The following is a 19783-nucleotide window of genomic DNA, read 5'->3' on the forward strand; positions in this document are numbered from 1 at the left end:
CATCTGATCTGTGGCCAGTGATGGGAAAGAATTTATTTGGTTAGTTTTTTTTTCAAATCTTTGCTTATTGGTGTAGGCTACTTAACAGAGTATAATATTAACGTGATATTTTGTGATCACACCTGAGAGATACAGCCTGGGAATGTTGTCCTGGTGTATATGTGGCAGGTTATCTAATTAGGAGATGATGAACTGTCATTTCATCACGTATAACTGCAGGTACATGTTCACTTCTTTACCATTACCTGAGGAAGACCATCTGTGGTTGAAACAGGCCTAATTCCAGACATATCCACATCAAATAAAAGACTTGGGAGGAAAAGACAGTAGTTTTTTGTCTTGGTTTTTTATTTGTTAAGTTTTTTTTTACTTTTATACTCTAAGTCAAGTAGTTGTTTTGTTGACTACTTTTACTTCTACTTGAGTAGGCTAGGGCCTACTTGTTTTTGAAAAGTAACAAGTAAGACCTACTTTTATTTTACAGTTTTTGGCTACTCTGCCCACCTCTGAACACATCACACATCTGTGAGGGAGATATCCCCCTTTTTATTTCACTGTGCTTCTTGTCCTGCCCGCTCTCCTCCACCGCCAACAAACCGACAACCATGAGACCAACCGTCATAAGGCTACAGCCACTGCCAGCTATGTCCTGCCTCTAAAACAAAAATAACCAGTTTTAGCATTTTAACGCACACACCAAGAGCCGACTTGCTGCTCTTTTATTTATTTATTAAAATTATAATAGATAAAAGCGTCGAGTTGTTTTTTTTTATAAGAAGGAGAGAAGATGTCTTCCCCCGCGCAGGAAAGGAGCTCTGGCGTCCAGCTGGTGAGCGCGGCGCTGCTGCTGCTGCTGCTCTCGCTCTCCGGTAAGAAACAAAACAGCCAAAGCGATCGGCGCTTTCATACACTGATACGCGGATCAACAGTTCGATAAGATGATCGCTCCCGCACCTTGCTCCATCTATAGGCATTTTCTCCTGTGTGTGTGTGTGTGTGACAGGGAGGGAGAGAGGGAGAAAATGGGTATAATGTGACATCATGTCGGTAAATTGTTAGTAGCATTTTGCTAGTTAGACACCAGCCATCTATTAAAACCAGATCGTCGTTGCTTTCCTCGACCGCTCTGATTTAGTTCTGTAAGGACTATATTTCCCCCTCACGTCTCTATTTAGCCTCTGTTGACAGCTAAATAAATGTCCCGGTGTATCACAGCCTTTAAACGGGATTATGATGCACTATATAAAAATAAATATTGGCTTAGTCTGCAGTCAGAATGATAGGGTAGGTCTCTGTGACTCACGGCTGTGAGTGATGGATAGAAATAGGCATATAATAAGGTGCTAATAATGTGCTGTTGATATTTATAGGCCTTGTATTCAGTAGCAGGCATATAAACCTCCATATAGGGGTCATCTACATAGGTCTATGAATTTATATGGCCACATGAAACAGGGAGCAGATGTGAACATATCCAACCAGGACTGGTTCATGATAATTCACAGATTTCAAAAAAAAAAAAAAAAAGACAGCTACCAGATCAAACCCAGCTTCCACACTGGTGTGACCCACATCTGATCAAACCCACAGCATCATTACTCCAATGGAGAATGATCAAACAGGCTTAAATATAAAGCCGGTGCTCCCCAGCAGATTTACAAACAAAAGCCAGCTTCATCCTGCACTATAAAAGCCAGTGTTGTGGTGAGGAACAACAACATTGAGCTACAAAATAGGGGAGATACCCTTCCTGCTGCTTACTGTAGTTGCAATATTAAATGCTACAGTAAAGCCACTTCTTGTCAGTGACAAATGTACGCGTATGTGTGGCACACTAGTAATGTGGGGAAGTGTCACAAAGTGTCACTGTGCGCCTACCTAAAGAAGAAATAGCATTTCGTGCAGGAAACAGGATTTAAAGAAAGTCTGTTATTCTTTTCAAATAATGATAAATCAAAGAGAGAATTAGGAGCTCACTGTATACGATCAGGGACCATGTAGACCATGGTCCATTTTGGGCTCCCATCCCTCTTCACTTGGCCCTTTGCACCCAAGTCAAGGTGAGGTTGATCAACCCGGGCAGGACACATGACGTGAGGCTGGGTTATCGTGCTGGGAGAGTGGTTAGACCTATGGTATATCAGTTAGGGAGAGGAAGGTATTTTTCTTTGAATGAGTCCATCACTGAAGATAGTGTTTTCCACAAACTTAAAGTAATGGGGGAAAAGTGGCATTAAAAAAAAAAAAGGTTTGTCAAGTTTAATGGAAAATCTCATTTTCATACATTTTCATCATTTCATTGTCACTTTAAAACCATATTGAAAGACGACATCTTGGTTTGAGTGAGAGAGTGTGGAAATACAGCCAAAAGGACAATGGAGTTGAATTTTGTCTTCAAATTGTCCTTTTGTCTTCTTGTTTCATCAAATGTTGCAGGTTAGTGGTGTGGAAATTACACAGGGAACTTACACCAGTGTATTTTTGGATGGTGTCAGCACCCTTTGCTTTTCACCTATGCCAACTGAAAATAGATATCCAAAAGTTTACTGTTGCTGGGGAGCTTGTTGCATGGAGATGCTACTAAGCTACAGTTGTCCCTTTCGTTATCTTTTCAACAGGATGTGGCCTATGCTAAAGGAAAATTGAAAGATTACTGCATTCCTCTTAATTCCTCTCTAATTCTTATTTATTTGTAAGCTGCTTAATTGTCTAAATTAAAGATTACATAAAATGGGACGACATCTTACATAGGCCTATCAAAAACGTTGTTACATTCTCAAATATCCAAACCAATCAGCCAACTTACTTTAATTTCAGAAATAAATATATTAACATTAATCCACAGTTTAGATACATTAGGTGGTTACGAATGTAAGATGCCGACATGCTTCATATGCTGAATAACAGATGTGGTGCCACACCCTGAGCTCACCCATGAAAACTACTAAGGTCAGAAAAGGTAGTGCTGCAAGCATGTGAGAAAGGAGAAAAGTTTCACCCACTGATCAAGCATTATTGTGTTGACTCTTTTCCCATAAACCACACACATGGCAGATCCTTGCTGGACATTTAATGCAGAGGGAAAACACTCAGTAATGTTGTTTTAGAGTAATACAGCTTCAATTTGTGCATTTGTTGTATGCTGCCTTTTGGAAAAACACCAACTATAGTCTAGGCTAACTACAAGTTTGTCCTGTGGACAGACTTCTGAAGCTCCTGCAGTTTCCCACCAATATTCTTTCTGCCGATCAGTGTTTCAACTTTACTCGGCAACCCCACAGTTACAGTTCCTGCAGAAAGGCACTAGAGGGCAGCAGCACACTGAAAAGAAAAGGCATGTATTGTAAATGCACTGGCATGGACTTCAAACAGGCCATGCCTGTGCTATGTTGGATACAGTCTTTTTTCTATAAATCTTACTAAGACAAAAAATCTCCATATTAAATATCCAACTCAACATTTCACCTTCAGATAACCAAAATTGTGTTGAAATATTGAAAAACCAAGGTCAGGACACAGTTTCATTTTATTCATCACAGACCCTAACGCTCTTCTTGCTGACTCTGCCAATGCTTTTCTTCCCTCCGGTAAAGCTCATGTTTTCATTAAAGACAAAACCAAGATATTTGTAAGTGGTGTACTTTAGGATTATTGATCCTAACTGAAATATATGGTTGCTTTGTTGCTCACATTGCTTTCTAAAATGTAAAATCTGTGTTTTTTCACTGTTAATAGCAAGTCTCCATTTACTACTAGGGTTGGGACGATATGCTTATCTCCCGATTCGATACTATCAAGATATTGGGTGCTGATTCGATATGTATTGCGATTCTACAAGTATTACAATTCGATATTCCGATTTATTGTGATTTTTGTTTGCTTTTTTAACACTAGACCATGGGGAAAAGTTGAATCATACACTTCTAGAGAATATCATGAGTATATCATGAGTATTTTTTCCAAAAACAATGCACATCAAGTCAGTCAGTCTTTCTGAGTTTTATTTCAGCAGTATCATTGCTGTACTGTATATAAAAGTGGTAAATAAAATACTTTTTGAAATAAACTGCTACATTTAGCAGTTCCTGCTCATCAAGCTAGTGCCATAAGAGTTCAGGAGTAATTAAAAAAAAAGAATACATTAATTTAATTAATTATAAATAAATAATAATAATTAATAATATATATAACAATTAAAAAAATATAAAAAAGAATCACAATACTTAAGTGAATAGTTTTTTTCCCCACCCCTATTTACTACACCATAAACTCATAATATTCAGTATTTATTGTAAATTCATCTTTGTCTTGGCAACCAATACAATGTCATCAGCATATAACAGAATACTAAAGTTCATATCATCAATCGATAAGCCTAGGTTGGCCTGCTTGATTTTTTGAGCTAAGTCATTTACATAAAGGGCAAATAAAATAGGGGAGAGCACATATACCTGCTTCACTCCAAATGGAGTAGGAAACCAGACAGTCCTGAAATTATTTAACTGTACACATGCTACTAGGGTTTTGTACAAGGCTTTGATTATAACATTTACCATCAATACCAGAGCAAAAATTAACTTATACTCCAAAAGATCTCTTTTGATCCAATCAAAGGCTTTCTTGAAATCAACAAAACAAGCAAACATGTTTTTACCCTCTTTTAGTCTAGCTGTCACCACAGAGGATATGGCATAAATGTGATCAATACATGCCCTGTTTTTCCTAAAACCATTCTGCTCATCCACCAACACTCCATGAAACTCTAGGTAATTATTAAGTCTATTATTGAGGACACCTGAAACCAATTTATAAACTGTACAGATTGAGCTGATAATAATAGTTTAATGGAACTGTAGGGTAAGCTTTTACAGATTTAGGAATGGGTTTGATTATGGATTTGTTCCACACAGACGGAATAATACTGTTTAAGTATAATTTTATCCTTATTGTTTGTTATCCAAGTGACATTAATCCTAGCCTACAAGGAAATATTGAGTAACATTCTTAAGATGCCCTCCCCAATAGAGCAGCTGGCATCGCAAGATATACTGTTTTCCAAAAGATAATGTCATTATTTTGCATCATGACATTGTCCACCAAGTGTTGCCAAAGACCTGACAATGTAGCACATACTTAGTTGCTGATAAAAGTAGAAAGTTACAGATAATTTAATATAATTTTCAAATGTAACAAAGGCATTTATATTACTTGATAATACACCTTTAATTGACCTTTACTTTTATACTTTTCACCAGCATTCCTGTGAACTGTCACTATCTTTTTCTGTGCAGTCCTGCACAGTCCTATAATAATGTATCCCCTGACATCTTTGTAACACAGAATTAATTATTAGAATAATTAGTATTTGAAAGTGTAGGACAGCTGCTGATGTTTCCTTATTTTTAAGATGGACTCAGTGTTTCAGGTTCCTGTCCCATCCTGTTGGGGAACAGTGAACTGAAACTTAACTGATCGAAAACATTGTTATGCTAAAGCTTTGTGAACATTCATATCAGTTGCTTATACATAATTTTTGGATTAGTCACTTTTTAATTATTGATACCATCACTTGGTTTAGTCTGCTGGTAATATTTAACACTGCCTGTATTCCAAAACTAGAGGCTTTTATGTACATTTATGTCCGTCTGTGTACTTGCTGTACATGTTTCTGTGTTTTTATCTGGGTGTACATGTGTTATATCTGCTGTAGATTCCACTTAAACCCTGTAAGTGCTTTTTGAAAGTCAAAATGTACTGTATCTTAAAGCAGCCAGACTTGGTGACTCTACTATAAGTAGACACAACTGTCAATAATGCATAACAGTGAAGGACAGAGAGTGGAGGGGAGATGAGGACAAAGAATGGAAAGTAGCTTTCAACTCTTACTCAGTCATTCAATATTTTCCATGTTGTATGGAATTTACAAGTGATCATAAAAGAGTATAGGCATATTGAGCAGTTATCATGCCTACAGCACTGCAGTGAAGTAAGGTCTGTATACTGGATAATGCATCCCTGTCTGTGGTACTGTGTTGTTTTTCTCTCCCATATGTAGTAGTGTTTAAATAACAATAATATTACAGGAACATATCACACAAAGATGCTGCAGTACTCACAGAGTACTGCTTTTGTTTATTACTTTATAGGGTTCTGAGACTGACTGCTATCCCAGTCTAGTCATTACATTATCAGAGAAAAGCTTCTCCAGCCCACAGGATTCCTGCAGTTTCTCCAGGAGTTACTTACAGATGTCATATTTTTGTTGTGAGCTGTATTGACTGCTGACTGCACCCTCCCTTTTGGAACCTGAGCATAGAGTGCTGCAGTGTGCAGAATGCAGTGTGGCTTTCTCCAAAGCAGGGGGTGCTAGAGCTAAGCCCAGCAGAACAGAACACAACTGCGTTGTAACTAAACAATACGAGACTTATAACACTTAAAAGACAGCATGCTGGGGTCAACATATCATCCACAAATGGTTTGTAGGCTTTACAGGTTTTATTAAGTAGATCTAGTGTTAGGAGGCAAGCGCATAAACAATAGTAACACTTGACCCAAAAACTGCTCTGTGCTGGCTGAGCGATACTGACCCACAACCTACAGCTCCCTATTCTAACTTGCAGTCTAATTTGCAGCGAGTCATCAAAATACCAAATGGTCAATTGCAACTTGTCAACTGTAACAGTTGTCTCACACAATCAAGTGCTCAGATGCCAAGCAGCAGCAGGAGTGGAAGCTAAGCGAATAACAAATAATATCTGCCCCACTGAAAGCAGCTGGGAATTGAATAATTCTTTCACCAGCAACACATCTGGGATCACATTTGATGTTATGGACTAACTCGTCCTGATGCCATCATCATTAAGCTAATGTAGGCCTGGGGTCATATTAAGAATTTAGAAGTGCTCCCAGTTGACGTGTGTTGTAGGGGCTTTGTGGTGAACTCTGGCTCTAAGGAGGTGGGGATCAGAGGCTAGACCCAAAAAAAGCATCCAGGTCTTCAGTGAAGCTGCAGAAAGCAGCAGCCCCTTGCTTTAGCTAAAGACAAAAATACCCAACACGGGCAACAACCTGAAGGACGCTATATAGTGTTGCTTAGCCCACTATAGATAGTTGGCATCTTCAAGAAGGAGCATGCCCATTTGATAACCCTCAAGTGTCAACACACTCAAGACCAGCATTTACTATATCAAACCATTCAGAACCATCCCCTAAATCTAGTCAGAACCATCTTCAACACCAAAACAAGTGAGTGGTGATACTTTTAGGGATTGTACAACTCAGTCCTAGTAAATGACTGTCATGGAAATAGAGCCCAAAGTCAACATTTTTTGGAACATCCTCCTTAAATACTAAGCTGCAGCTCTTTGTGCCCTCAAAGCAGCTTTAAATCACTTTTAGAAGAGACCTTCAAAGGATGTTGTCCGTGGCTTTGTCATCCCACAGATGCCTAATTGGACAAAGATCTGGAAGTGGGAGAGTTTAGACTAGTCAAGCCTACTGTAAAAAAAAAAATAAAGTATTGAAACTTTCCTGGATGATCGAAGGATTGTATAATTTTAGGAGCCATCCTTCATTTGGAAATCAAAAACATTTGTGCATACTCCCAATGGAAATATGCACCTGACTCACAGTGTTGCTTAGATATGTTGTGGTGCCTCTTTGACTCTGTTATCCAATTGCTTTTGTATACCGTAAAGATGTAACAAATAGCAGTACCATCTGTTGGTTTGTACTTGCCTTCTTTACCCATCAATGAGGCAGGCAGACATGCTTTACCTCTTAACACGGATTCCCCTCCATTAAATTAAAACTATACTTTTACCAATATACACCTCTAATGTGAATAGGATTATGTGCATAAGTAAAACGTAATGAAAAGGTGGTCACATACTGTGGAGTTGGATAAGAGGAATGGGGAACACACAGGAAAGATGATGTAACAGACCTACCTACGATTTACCTTTTTTTTCCTGCATTGACCTTGTGAGAGTAGGGAACAATGGAGGGAAGTAGAAGGGAGTAAGAGAGACAAAATGCATGGAGTACTGGAACGTGAAGCTGGGGAGAAACAGAAAAACTGTAATTTTGCGGGTAGTAGAGGGGTTGGACAGAAGAGATACCAGGAAAGAGGCGTGAGAGGAGGTAAGAGAGATGGACAAAGATGGGAGAGGAAAGAGGGAGGGGCAGAGAGAGGGAGGAGTCGCATGAGGCTGCTTCACTGCAGTATTTCATCTGTTAGCAAGTCTCTGTCTCTCTGGCTCTGCATCTGCCTCTCTTTCTCACCATCCACAGGACTGCTGAATCAGCAGGAATCAAAACTGTTTCTCACACTGTATATCTGTGTGTGGGCTGTAGTAGCAAAGATACATATGTGTATACAGTGCTTACGTGTGTGCGTGTGTGTCCGTGACAGTGGTGTCTGCTTGAATGTGTCGGTGTTAGCTGTGTGTACAGGTCAGTATGTGAGGATGAGCATTGACTTAGCACAGCTAGCATGCTTGGCTCACTGCTGACAATGCACACCTTGTAGGAGGGTGTGTATACATGTTTGTGTGTGTTTGTGTGTGTGTATTAGGGAGAGAGAGAGTAAGAAACAGGTGCTGCGCTGCATCACAAGGCACCTGACTGTGTTGAACTGTGTGCATGGAAAATTGTGTGTGTGTGTGTGTAAATTATACATATGGACGATGGTTGGAGATGAAGAAAGTGTGTGTGTGTGTGTGTGTGTGTGTGTGTGTGTGTGTGGTGTAGAGAGGCAGGCCTCTAGAGTGGTGCAGCAGCAGTCGGAAGGAAGCCAGAAACACCCGACTGCAGAGGAGAGAATGGTGCAGAGTCCCATCACACACACACACACATACTGAGAGAGAGGCACAGATTCTGTCTGGGGAGTGTAAGCCCATGTTGAGACATTTTGTCAGAGGGGAGGAGGAAACTAAATGATACTTGCATTTCAAGTTACATTATATGCAGTTATATGCTTTTGACTTTCATTTTAAAATGTTAAACTCAAGATACTTCCTAAAGTGGCTTAATGGAGCAGTCTAAGCACCTATCTAACAGAGTTTCTAGATACAGCTACACAAGTGAGATCGTGATCATGAGGTTAAATAAAGGCTTTTGTTCTCTTTCAGTGTTCCAAACTGAAGAATATGCTATTTTGCCATCCTGCCACCCCTCCTGATAACTTAATCAACTGCAATGATTGTAATTACTTTGAATATACTTCGCACAATAAATTAGACGTTCACCTGCATTAAAGCAAAACATACATTTAAAAATCAGATGCCCACAATACATAAGTGTCTAATTCCACTTAAATCTACTGTTTCCATTAGGCCAAATTCGTTAATGCCAGATCACAGTGCCAAAAATCATCATCCCCCAGTTTCATCAAAGTTTCATCACAATCATACCGGTGATAACTGAAATATAAGATTTGGCTGTCATCAGTCTTATATTAGACAGTTTGTTTTTAACATTACGACATAGTTTAAAGAGATCCACCATACATGATTTGCACAATTGGTACATAAATGAAAATATAACAATGAAAATATTATCACTATTTCATCCTCGACAAAGGATTAAACCTGCTTACAGTTCAAAAAACAATATATCATGGCTTCCACTACACTGATTATCCATATTATTTCATACATGGGGTTTGACATAATTCAGCATGATTACAGCATAACCATATTCAAGGTGAATAACGTGATTCCATCGCTACCTGCAATCAAGCTTACATGCTACATTTTAATATCACAAATAACGATTTTAAAGCTCAAATCTCTGTGTTTCCACATGGATGTCACATTCTCCAGCACCAATAGATAACTGAAATAATGTGAAAACTTTAGCCTACTTTTTATTTTTTAGACGGAGCCATTGCTTGGAAAATGCAACATGCAAAGCCACCTCAGGCTGATGCAAATTAAATAAGCATGCTGTGAAACACCCCTTTCTGTGTGCTGTCTATGTTTTGAGCAGACTTCACTGGAATTGTTAACTATACAGCAGGCATATTGCTTGATCTACAAACACTTTGCGGGACTTGCCCACATTTAAGTCTGTTCTGTGACTTGAGGATACCAAATGACTGTCAGCCTGAAAGACAGCACTCTCCAAATTGAGTGCAGAAGAGGAGTCAGCAGTTACATGGAAACCCACATCCTCACTACGTACAGGGAAGCTGAAACTGCTGATGAATTATACTTTTAAGTTGTTCAGTCTGAAAATTGTCTTGAAATCTGTTTATTTTGCAGTATGTTTTGGTTAAACACGCCATATACAGGTGTGAGATTACCTACAGTTTACACAAATTATGTAAGCAATCGCAAACCTGTAGATGATGATAAATGAGGTATTGCAGTGTACAACAAATCAGCCGTGTGGGCTTTACTGTACTTGATTTTGACTAGTCTTTTGACTGATCTTGACAAACTCAAAAAAGGCTTTAACACCAATGACTGGTGACTTTGCTCGAACTAGCATTTTGATTTGAAATCTCAGTTGAACTACTTATACCAGATTTATTGTTAGCATATAGATATTACCAGAAAAAGACCAAATATCAACTGGAAAATGAAACATTTTCCTATACCAAAATTTGTACAATGAATTTCCTTTTCATTATTTAGATTTACCTTCCTTTTGGGGTCCCCAGTAGCTCACCTGGTAGAGTGCGTGCCTCATGTACAAAGTTGAGTTCTTACCGCAGTGGCCTGGGTTTGAATCCAACCCACTACCCTTTGCTGCATGTTATCCTCTTTCTCTCTCTCTCTCTCTCTCTCTCTCTCTCTCTCCCCCATTCCCTGTCTTTCTTCAGCTGTTCCTATCAAATGAAGGTAAGCCCCAAAAAATTATCTTTAAAAAAAGATTTACCTTCCTTTTATATGTCTTAAGCAATTATATTCACAAACACAATCTACTGATCCATTCGTGATATCCATAATTTCAGTTGATTTGAAATATGTATCAATAATTCTGTCCACATTTGTTCAAAATCTAGTCAATTATGCTTCTTTCCTTACAGCTCAGATATTTTATTGTTGTTGGTGCTAGCATTATTAATACTGGTGGTGTTTTTATTTACAGGTTGTTCAAGCATGGATGTGCTCGTGCCCAATAACATTAATGCGCTGAATGGAACAACTGTCAAAATCCCCTGCACATTTACTTCCTGCTATAAGATGGATGCTACCAAGTTTGCCATGAACTGGACCTACCAAGAATCACTTAATGATACAGAAGAGATGGTAAAATGGCTAATTATTATGCTTAACAACTATGGTGCCTACCTCTTAAAACTCTAAGCCTCTTATGAACTCTCTCTCTCGCTCTCTCGCTCTCTTCATAGTTTATGACATTCTATAGGAAAAAAGGAATGGTGCCTCTGCGTTTGTACCGGTTTGGAGAGAGGGTCACTTTTGTCGGGAACCTGGATAAGAATGACCTGTCAATCACCCTATCAGATGTTCAGCTGGAGGATGAGGGGATTTACAACTGCTATGTCAGAAACCCCCCAGACCGCATCCAGGGACATGGTGTCATACAGCTCAGTGTTGTTACCGAACGTGAGATACTAACCCTACCTTCTGAAGAGACAAAATTGTAAATGTCTATAAATCCTAATCCCTACCTTAAAGATACACTGCCTGATTTTGTTATAGCTCACATGAGCATCCCAGCTCCCGAACTTACAAGCGCTATTCAGTGCTAAACCAAAATCAGAAAGTGTATTTTTAAGGGAGAGTGCTACTATAAAAAACATTGTGTGTGAAGTCTTGGCTAGATTTAGCTGTCAGAGATATTACTTAGAGCTGCAAGAGCATGAATAGAGCATTCTTGACTGTTTCACTAATCTTATTCACTATTTCACTTTGTATCTATGAAAAAGCACATTTTGAACAAACCATTCATCAGTGTAATTTGAAACAACTATTAACATTCAGTATCCAGTTCTTTCCGTTATTGGTCTACATCGGGCATGTATACCACTTCCCTCAGATTTTTTTCTGTCAAGAGAGTGGCAGAACGAGCCACATTGCCAGCTGGCTCATGAATAATTTTCATACTTGCGCCAGAATACGGCTAAAAACACTCCATTTGTAGGTTTGCGCAGTTAGCTGTTTACACTGTTGCAGATAATTGCACCATCAGACACAGGCTACAAATGGACAAATTGTATTGCCATATTTTGCAAAAAATACACGTTTGGAATAGTGTAACAGAGTTCAGAATCTAGACGTATTAATGACTTTTCTTCTAAATGTGACATGCTGTATGTGGGCTCAAAGTTAGTATCATTTGCTTGTGTTTTACAGTGCACTGAGCTCTCTCGGCCACTGTACTTTAAGGATAAATACCACACAATAATCATATATAACATACTGTGTGTGTGTGTTTCCTGGAGTGTGGGACCTACTGGTGATGACTCAGCTTTTTACTTATTAATGACCAACAAGAGGTTGAACTTAGTCCCTCAGCATCTCTTTTGCGCTAACGCATACACACACACACACAAACCTGACATAGGCTAACTCAGCAGCACTTTCTTTCCACTCTGTTTAATCAGCCCAGTAGAGCTTTTAGCCAGCATTGCACTTGTTTCCATCCTTTGTCTACAAACTGTTTAACCCTCTCCTCTCTTCTCCTCAGTTCCTCCTCCGAGGGATTCAACCATCGCAGTTGCAATTGGGGCTTCAGTGGGTGGAGCCTTAGCTCTGCTGATCCTTTCCATGGTAGTAGTGAAATGTCTCCGTCGACACCGGAAACAGGAACTGATTTCAGAGGAGAAGATGGAGGAGGAGGGAAAACTGGAGGCTGAGGGTGTTGCAGAGGAGGGAACCAAGTAAGAAATCTCACCATAACATCTTTAATCCTCAAGATCAAAAAGTAATTAATGGTATGCCACTCTTGTTTTAGCAGCAACAAAACTACGTCAGAGCAGGATATCGCTAGGAATCGACATATGTCACTGAATTAAGAGTTGCATACCAGTAGCCACTTTTTGTGGTCCTTAATTAAACTTAAGCACACATTTACACCCACATTCCTCAGTCCTTAAAACCTAAATTCTGCAGCCCAGACCACGAGTCATGGGGCTTAATTTCATATCTTTCTTCAGTATGGACTAGTCAATAGTATATATCTCAAAATCAAAACCACACAGCTCAGACATAACTGTGCCTGTGGCTTAAGCACTTTAACTACCGTAACTCCTTCTCTCCTATAATTGGACTACAAACCTCAAACCTTCTCCCTCTATTGACTGAAAGCTAACCTGTTGTCGTATTATTGGGCATCTCTTCTCTTATATTTATAGACAACCATAGCTGGGTCATCTGATTGAACCAGCAGCCTGTGGAGCCCTCACCCCCAACACCTCCTTTGGTAAATACCTGCTCATGTCACCCAATCTGGACTGTTGTTGTTGTCTGTCATGTAGAGGTTAAGTTGACTTGGACAGTATGGAGAAAAATATGAAATACAACTAAATATCAAAGTACCAGCCAAAGTCAAACCAAACTGACAGGACAGGCATGTTACATCCTACATTAAGAACAGTAATTACAATGATGCTGTAGCAAAGAGAACCAGAACCTGTAGTTATTAATCAGTAGACTAACTTGGAAATCATTTCCCCATCACAAGAGGACTGTGGATGTGCAGTGTCCTCAAAAGTGTTCAACATAAGTGCAAGTGCACGTTTTCTTTGTGTGTGTTGTGCCCCGGATCTCTCTACCTGCTGGTTTTATCCCTAGAGAAGCTTATTTATTGGGGCGTCTACCAAGCATAATACTAGTTAAGATCAAGTTATTGTTCATCATTCTCTCTTTCTTTCTTTCCTTTCAGACATGTGCACCCCCTTCCTGAAGATCTATAGTAACCACTGCTTGAATCATCATCCACTGATACTTCCATCCCTTCTGCATGTGTGTGTGTATGTGTGTGTGCCAGTGCACACAAGTGTGATTCTTAATGTGTGTGTGTGTGCGTGTACTGAATGTGTCTACGTGTGCCTGCGTATTTCTATATGTCTGCGTGAGATGTGTCTTTAATAAGCTAGGTAACACTTTTCTGCAACATAACCACTAAACACATATTGCTTTATTCAAAGTTACAAATCAATATCAGTGGCATTAGAAGTCTATCTCATGATTAGGAATGCCATTTTCATAGCAAACTATACGACGGCGGCACGACCTAACATTTATACCACAGTATAGTTTGAAAATGGAACGGTAACAATATTGCAGCATCACAGTATCCAATTTTATCGCCTGAAGTTAAATCTATTATTAATTAACTATTAATAAAGTTAACAGTGGTTGTGGAGGCAGAGCTTCATACTTAATGAAGTTCAACGCTTATTACACTGCAGAGCAGACGTGTGTATATCTGTTGTGCGATGGTAAATTGTGCCGTTGGCTTCAATGTCTCACAACAGCTGCAGTCCAACTTTGGGATTTTGTTTTGGGTGAAATGTTTTGGTTTAACATACTGTGAATCATGTTTTTTTCAACATTGCCTTAAAATCATGTGTCTCAACTGCCTGTATGGGCACCATGTCTTAACACAGTTGCACATATGTACGTATGTGTAATGTCCTTCCACCGCTGGCTTTTCTTATAATAAAGACAAATAATAGCCAGTGACTCAGCCAAATCATGTCTCTGTATGTCTCAATGATGTCTACTTGTGTCTGAGCCAGAGAGGTTAGTCTTTTTTTTTTTGCCAACAGACATTCTGACTTGTCACAGTAGGAAAAGCACAGGTGTTGCTAATCACACAGATGGCTCTGTTGTATTCAATTGTCGCAGTAAGTCATGACAGTAGCTGTGTCCAAAATCATTCCCTATTTACTATATAATGCACTATATTTACCCTCTGCCATTTTCTTTGAGTGTTCCTGCAATGGGACAGAAAAAGTAGTGTCCATGGCACAGACAACAATCCCACAATACATTGTGTCTCATTTTGAAGCTATAAAACACATTACCTCTGTCAGTGGTAACACAAAATGATGATGATTAATAAGAAGAACTATAGAATAAACTACTGAATGTCTATTATATAGGGAGCAGTAAATGAATTAACGAGGGAGGTATTTCAGACAGAGCCAGAGTGACAGTGAGCCAGCAGGCACAATACCAGGACCCTGAAACTGAAGCAGCTAAATGGAATTCAGCCATCATTCATTTTGTGTTTTTTCTACTGTGACATGTCAAAATGTCTTTTGTGAAAAAGGAATTTAAAGCAACACGTTCTCCAATCATCTCTTTATCTTTTGGTCCTGCCTCTGTCGTCTATCTGTCTTTATTTCTTCATCTACTTTTTGTTAGCATGCAAAAGTGTTTTTTTTTTTGTAAAAGGAAGCGGAAGACTTTTTATTGGTCTCGGTGACAATGCTTAAATGAACAACTTCACTGGTTAACACGCAGTGAGTTGTAGTGATGCTTTATGTGACTTTACAGTTAAAATTAATTCTGTACTAATACAAACAGCAAAGCCAAATCTTTATATTTCTACTGTATGTCATTACTGGTTATACTGTCCACCACTATGACAGAAACTTCTGCACCCTGGCCTTGTCTAGAGGAATGAATGCTAGTGTACCTGAATAAAGAGGTTCTAGTAGCAGGCAAATATTTCAGTTAGGTCTTTTATTTATAGGGTTACCATTCAATACTTAGAATTTCCATGACTGCAATACATTGTACAGTTATTTGCACATAATGCATAGGAAAACGGTGTTGAGCTTTCCTCTCAGAATTCTTCCCTACAATACAAATAAAGCTACCACTGGATGAGGAGTATGTGGTTAGAGATAAAATTAAGTGAAAAACTCACATTGCACCCACAATCACATTATTCATGTTGGTGCCAACCTTTATGGTAGGAATTAATAATAGTTGCCCAAACAGAAGCCTACACACGGACACAGTTACATAGTAATCCTTACCATGACCCATAAGAGTTGAGTCCCATTTACAGATAGTAATACAGGAAGTAATACCAAATGATTCAAATCAAAATATAAGATGCTTATATTCATGACTGACAGAGAAGAGCCTACTGACAAACTTTTAGTTTGATTAGTGTCTAACTATGAATTGTCATTGTCCACCAAAACAGGTAGAATTAGTTATTTTGGAGACTGAAGCATGCACAGTGTACTATACCGCCATGAATGCATGTCAAACAGTACATATCAAAAAGAAACATATTGTAATAAAGTAAGAAACTTAATTCTGTTCTGTTAAGTTTCCCAGAAAACCACGGCAATGTGAGTCAGTCAAAGCATGTTTAAGGTTTCACTCTATGTTGCAATCAGGTGTTGCCATTTATCAAATATTATAATAACTGGATTTTATTTAGATTTCATTTTGACACATGCATATATATTTTGTTTGCATATGTCATTTGTAATGTCTCAGAGGTATTTGGTCGAACTTTGATGAGTTTCATCTGCCTCCTGTAAAATATCAAGAAACAATTACACGTTTAATATTTCTTATCATGGGGAAAAAAAGCTTCCATACAGACTCTTATAATGTCTTTTTATTATAGCTCCAACTGGAGTCCAACTGGAACCCTGTTTTATAGAGATTTAAAATAAAAAAACTTTGATCCATTACACCTTGATACAAACACTTTTTGGTGTGTATTTTAAAGCAGATTAATATATAAAAAAGTCATAAAAGTTTTAAAATGTACATCCTAGCTCTGTAATGCATTTACCTCAACAGTGGTTTATAAACTCTAGATATTGTTTTGCACATTAACACATTTATACCAATTCTAAAATAATCATAGTGGAGAGCATGTGAATATAATGAAAATGAGGAAAACATATAAAGCTCACTTTATTAAGATGGTATATTGGAATGTGTGGCTGTTGTAATAGAAACATGGCATGGCAATTGTATGGTTAAATGGGAAATGTATTGGTAGTGTATTTGATCATTTATTTGGTTGGAGCACCTTAAATGTTGAAAAAAATATTCTCTTTATAAGATACTTGATCACAAATTTGAAGTTCATTTTACATGTCACAGCATATGAGCTTTAATGTCCTATGATGTTTTAACTATGTTTAAACAGGCCAGCTGTGCCACAAAGTGATGTGTCAATGATACCGGTCTCTCAAGCTAGTTAGCTGTGTTATCCAGCTATTGGCGTGTGGTTTGTGCTTTCAAATCTGGTGGCTTGGCCAGTCGTGGTTTCTGACATTGTTAGAAAAAAAAACTGTACAGGTGTGTTTAGGTCTATAACTTAATTGGGGTCTTTCATTGGTTTTTATTATTTCTGATTTTATCATTTATGTTTCGCAACATTACAGGTGATGTATTGTGTGATTTCCTGAAATATCAAATGCACATCTTTGGCATCACAATAATACAATATTTTTTTACGATTATGTGTGTTTTACACTATCATGCTGTGAAGAACAACAATAAAATGGTGATTTATTGATATATTAAAATAGTTGGCAAAATACTTATAACGGCAGTTGTTTGGCTGGGAGAGCCCTAATTCACATTTCCTGGGACACTGCTGTCTGTGTGTGATCATGCATGTCTAAGTTGCTAGGTTTGTCTGGTTGACCCATAAGGTGATGACCGGTTAACATTTGGGGCAAATTTAATGCAGTTTTTACCAGAAAGGTTTTGTTGGCAATATGAAGTTACATACATTACTGTATATTGTATATACTGTATTTCTCAATTAGAAACAATTAAACAAACAAAAACATGAATAATGTATCATGTACTAGGCAGATTTATCATTGTGCATCCCTGTTTCCCACCTCTGGCTATGAGTTTGCCCAGAATAGTTGCTCTTGTATCACTTTAAATGTTAGTGAACACCAAACTAATGCTTGCACTGTGCTGCCTCTGAACAAGCAGCTGTCATCACATTATGTATTTTAAATAAAGGAAAATGTCACAGTTTTGGGGGGTTTTTTTATCCATCCATTCCATTGTCTATACCTGCTTATCCTGTTCACGATTCCCTGAGGCTGGAGCCTATCCCAGCTCACATTGGTCGAGAAGCAGGTAACACCACTGTACACTGTACCACCAGTCTACAACAGGGCTGACACATGTAGACAGACAATCATTCACAACTACAGGCAATTTAGAGTCCTTACATCACCTAAACTAGCATGTCTTTGCACTGTGGGAGGAAACCGAGAAAAACCCAGAGGAAACCAACAAAGACATGGGGGGACATGCAATCTCCACACAGAAAGGACCCAGCAAGTCCCTAGAAGGGCTGGCCAGGGGATTTGAACCCTTCTTGCTGTAAGGTGACTTGCTAACAACTACACCACTGTGCCGCCTGACTTTATCATATCCCTCTCTTATCTTTCACCTCCCACAGAATGTCCTCTGATGCATCAGCCCAGCCTTTGTTTCTCGACAGTGGCAAAATATATATTTTACTTTACTGTAACAAAATGCTTACATAGTGTATCATAGAGTATCAAGACTTTTGACTGCTCCACAGTATGCACGTGCTTTATCTTTGACACTACGACAGCTCGGGTATTGTACGTATGTGAGCAGTAACAAGTCTCAAGCTGCTGCTTACAGTCAAGCTGTACTCTGATCTCATCAGAGAGGACAACCTGGAGCTGCTCCACTGAGAATCAGACAAAGGTGACTTTGTGAATGTAGAGTATATATTTTCAGCTTTTGCAGACAAACAGGAATAATTTTGGTTCTGAACTATAGGACCAAAAATAGCCCTGCACTAGTTTGAGCAACTAATTTATGAGTTTGAAGATTTATCAGACACCAAAACAATGCAAGGCAGTTTATAATTCTATTAAACAGGATTTTACAACTTAAAGTTATTGAGGTGGCAATCATTTGATCTTTTATTACAGCAATAGTGAGGTAAGCAGTAGAAATATGGTATTCACGTTACAAAGCTGTGTGCTTGCACGTATTTGATTGGCTAGTGCAGCATCGTTGTGTGACCGTGCAATGCGTTGTGGTAACATCTGAGCCTGGTTTAACTTTTTTCTGGATGACCCTGCTTTTTTTTGCCTCTGTGCCTCTATGCACCCCTACTGCGTCAGCCCAGTGGCCTCATTCAGATGAATGCAGGGTCTGCGTTTTTTCACGCAGTGCTGTTGTCACGGCCAAAGACATATTTCATTGATAATCATCCTAGATTACAGACAATGTTTGTCACTTAAAACAACATAGGTGCTACATGGGTGCTATAGTAATTTCGAGGCACAGAGTGAGAAAATCCATCTATTTTTAAGCAAATTATTTGTATTATATGAATGAATTTTTAAAAACCAATATACTTTCCCTATAGATTGCATAGTCTTCACCCTTTTAAAAATCATATTCAAGAAACAACCATGGAATTAATTATTAAACATTCATTTTCAAAAACCACAACAACAAAAAAGTAAAGAATTCAAAATTGGCCGCGATAGGAGTATGACACATTTCATGCACTTAAATACAGAATATTGTATCAGATTAGAAGATTATATAAAACTTTATTGTGGGTATATGAAGCTAGGGAAACACCAAGTAGTAATAGGATACTGGAATAAGAAGACATGTAAGAGACCAAATAGATGTATTTAAACGTTCTAGTTGCAGTTCCACTGCACACACACACCCCATAGACCTTGCAATCTTTTTTTGATGTTTTTATAGTTAAACCTTTTCCATACCAAGCCAACGTCTTGCAACGTCTTGCCAACATCAAGCAAATCATACCCAGTTTCAAACTACCTTCCTAA

At 38.5% G+C, this 19783-nt stretch overlaps 1 protein-coding gene across 2 annotated transcripts; it reads left to right on the forward strand.

Annotated features, from left to right (window-relative positions):
• Positions 1 to 606: 606 nt before the first annotated feature.
• scn2b (sodium channel, voltage-gated, type II, beta) lies at positions 607 to 17960 on the forward strand. 2 transcript variants are annotated; one of them, XR_006378647.1, is made up of 6 exons: positions 607 to 869; positions 11098 to 11258; positions 11360 to 11576; positions 12661 to 12853; positions 13328 to 13395; positions 13858 to 17960. XR_006378647.1 is itself a non-coding variant. In XM_044202951.1 (5 exons), exons 1-5 carry the CDS (start codon positions 788 to 790, stop codon positions 13886 to 13888), a joined length of 684 nt encoding a protein of 227 aa, XP_044058886.1. In that variant the 5' UTR covers positions 607 to 787; the 3' UTR covers positions 13889 to 17960. The 2 variants fall into 2 exon arrangements, 1 of the variants encoding a protein (XP_044058886.1); XM_044202951.1 differs by lacking the exon at positions 13328 to 13395.
• Positions 17961 to 19783: the final 1823 nt, after the last annotated feature.

This window comes from Siniperca chuatsi, linkage group LG7, assembly GCF_020085105.1.
Source record: "Siniperca chuatsi isolate FFG_IHB_CAS linkage group LG7, ASM2008510v1, whole genome shotgun sequence".
Classification (NCBI taxonomy): domain Eukaryota; kingdom Metazoa; phylum Chordata; class Actinopteri; order Centrarchiformes; family Sinipercidae; genus Siniperca; species Siniperca chuatsi.

Excerpts from the sequence above, each read along its gene's own strand:
- scn2b (XM_044202951.1), top strand. The coding sequence starts at position 788 with ATGTCTTCCCCCGCGCAGGAAAGGAGCTCTGGCGTCCAGCTGGTGAGC. Across the intron at positions 11,577-12,660 it reads GCTCAGTGTTGTTACCGAAC|TTCCTCCTCCGAGGGATTCA; the intron begins GTGAGATACTAA and ends TCTTCTCCTCAG. Across the intron at positions 12,854-13,857 it reads GTTGCAGAGGAGGGAACCAA|ACATGTGCACCCCCTTCCTG; the intron begins GTAAGAAATCTC and ends CTTTCCTTTCAG.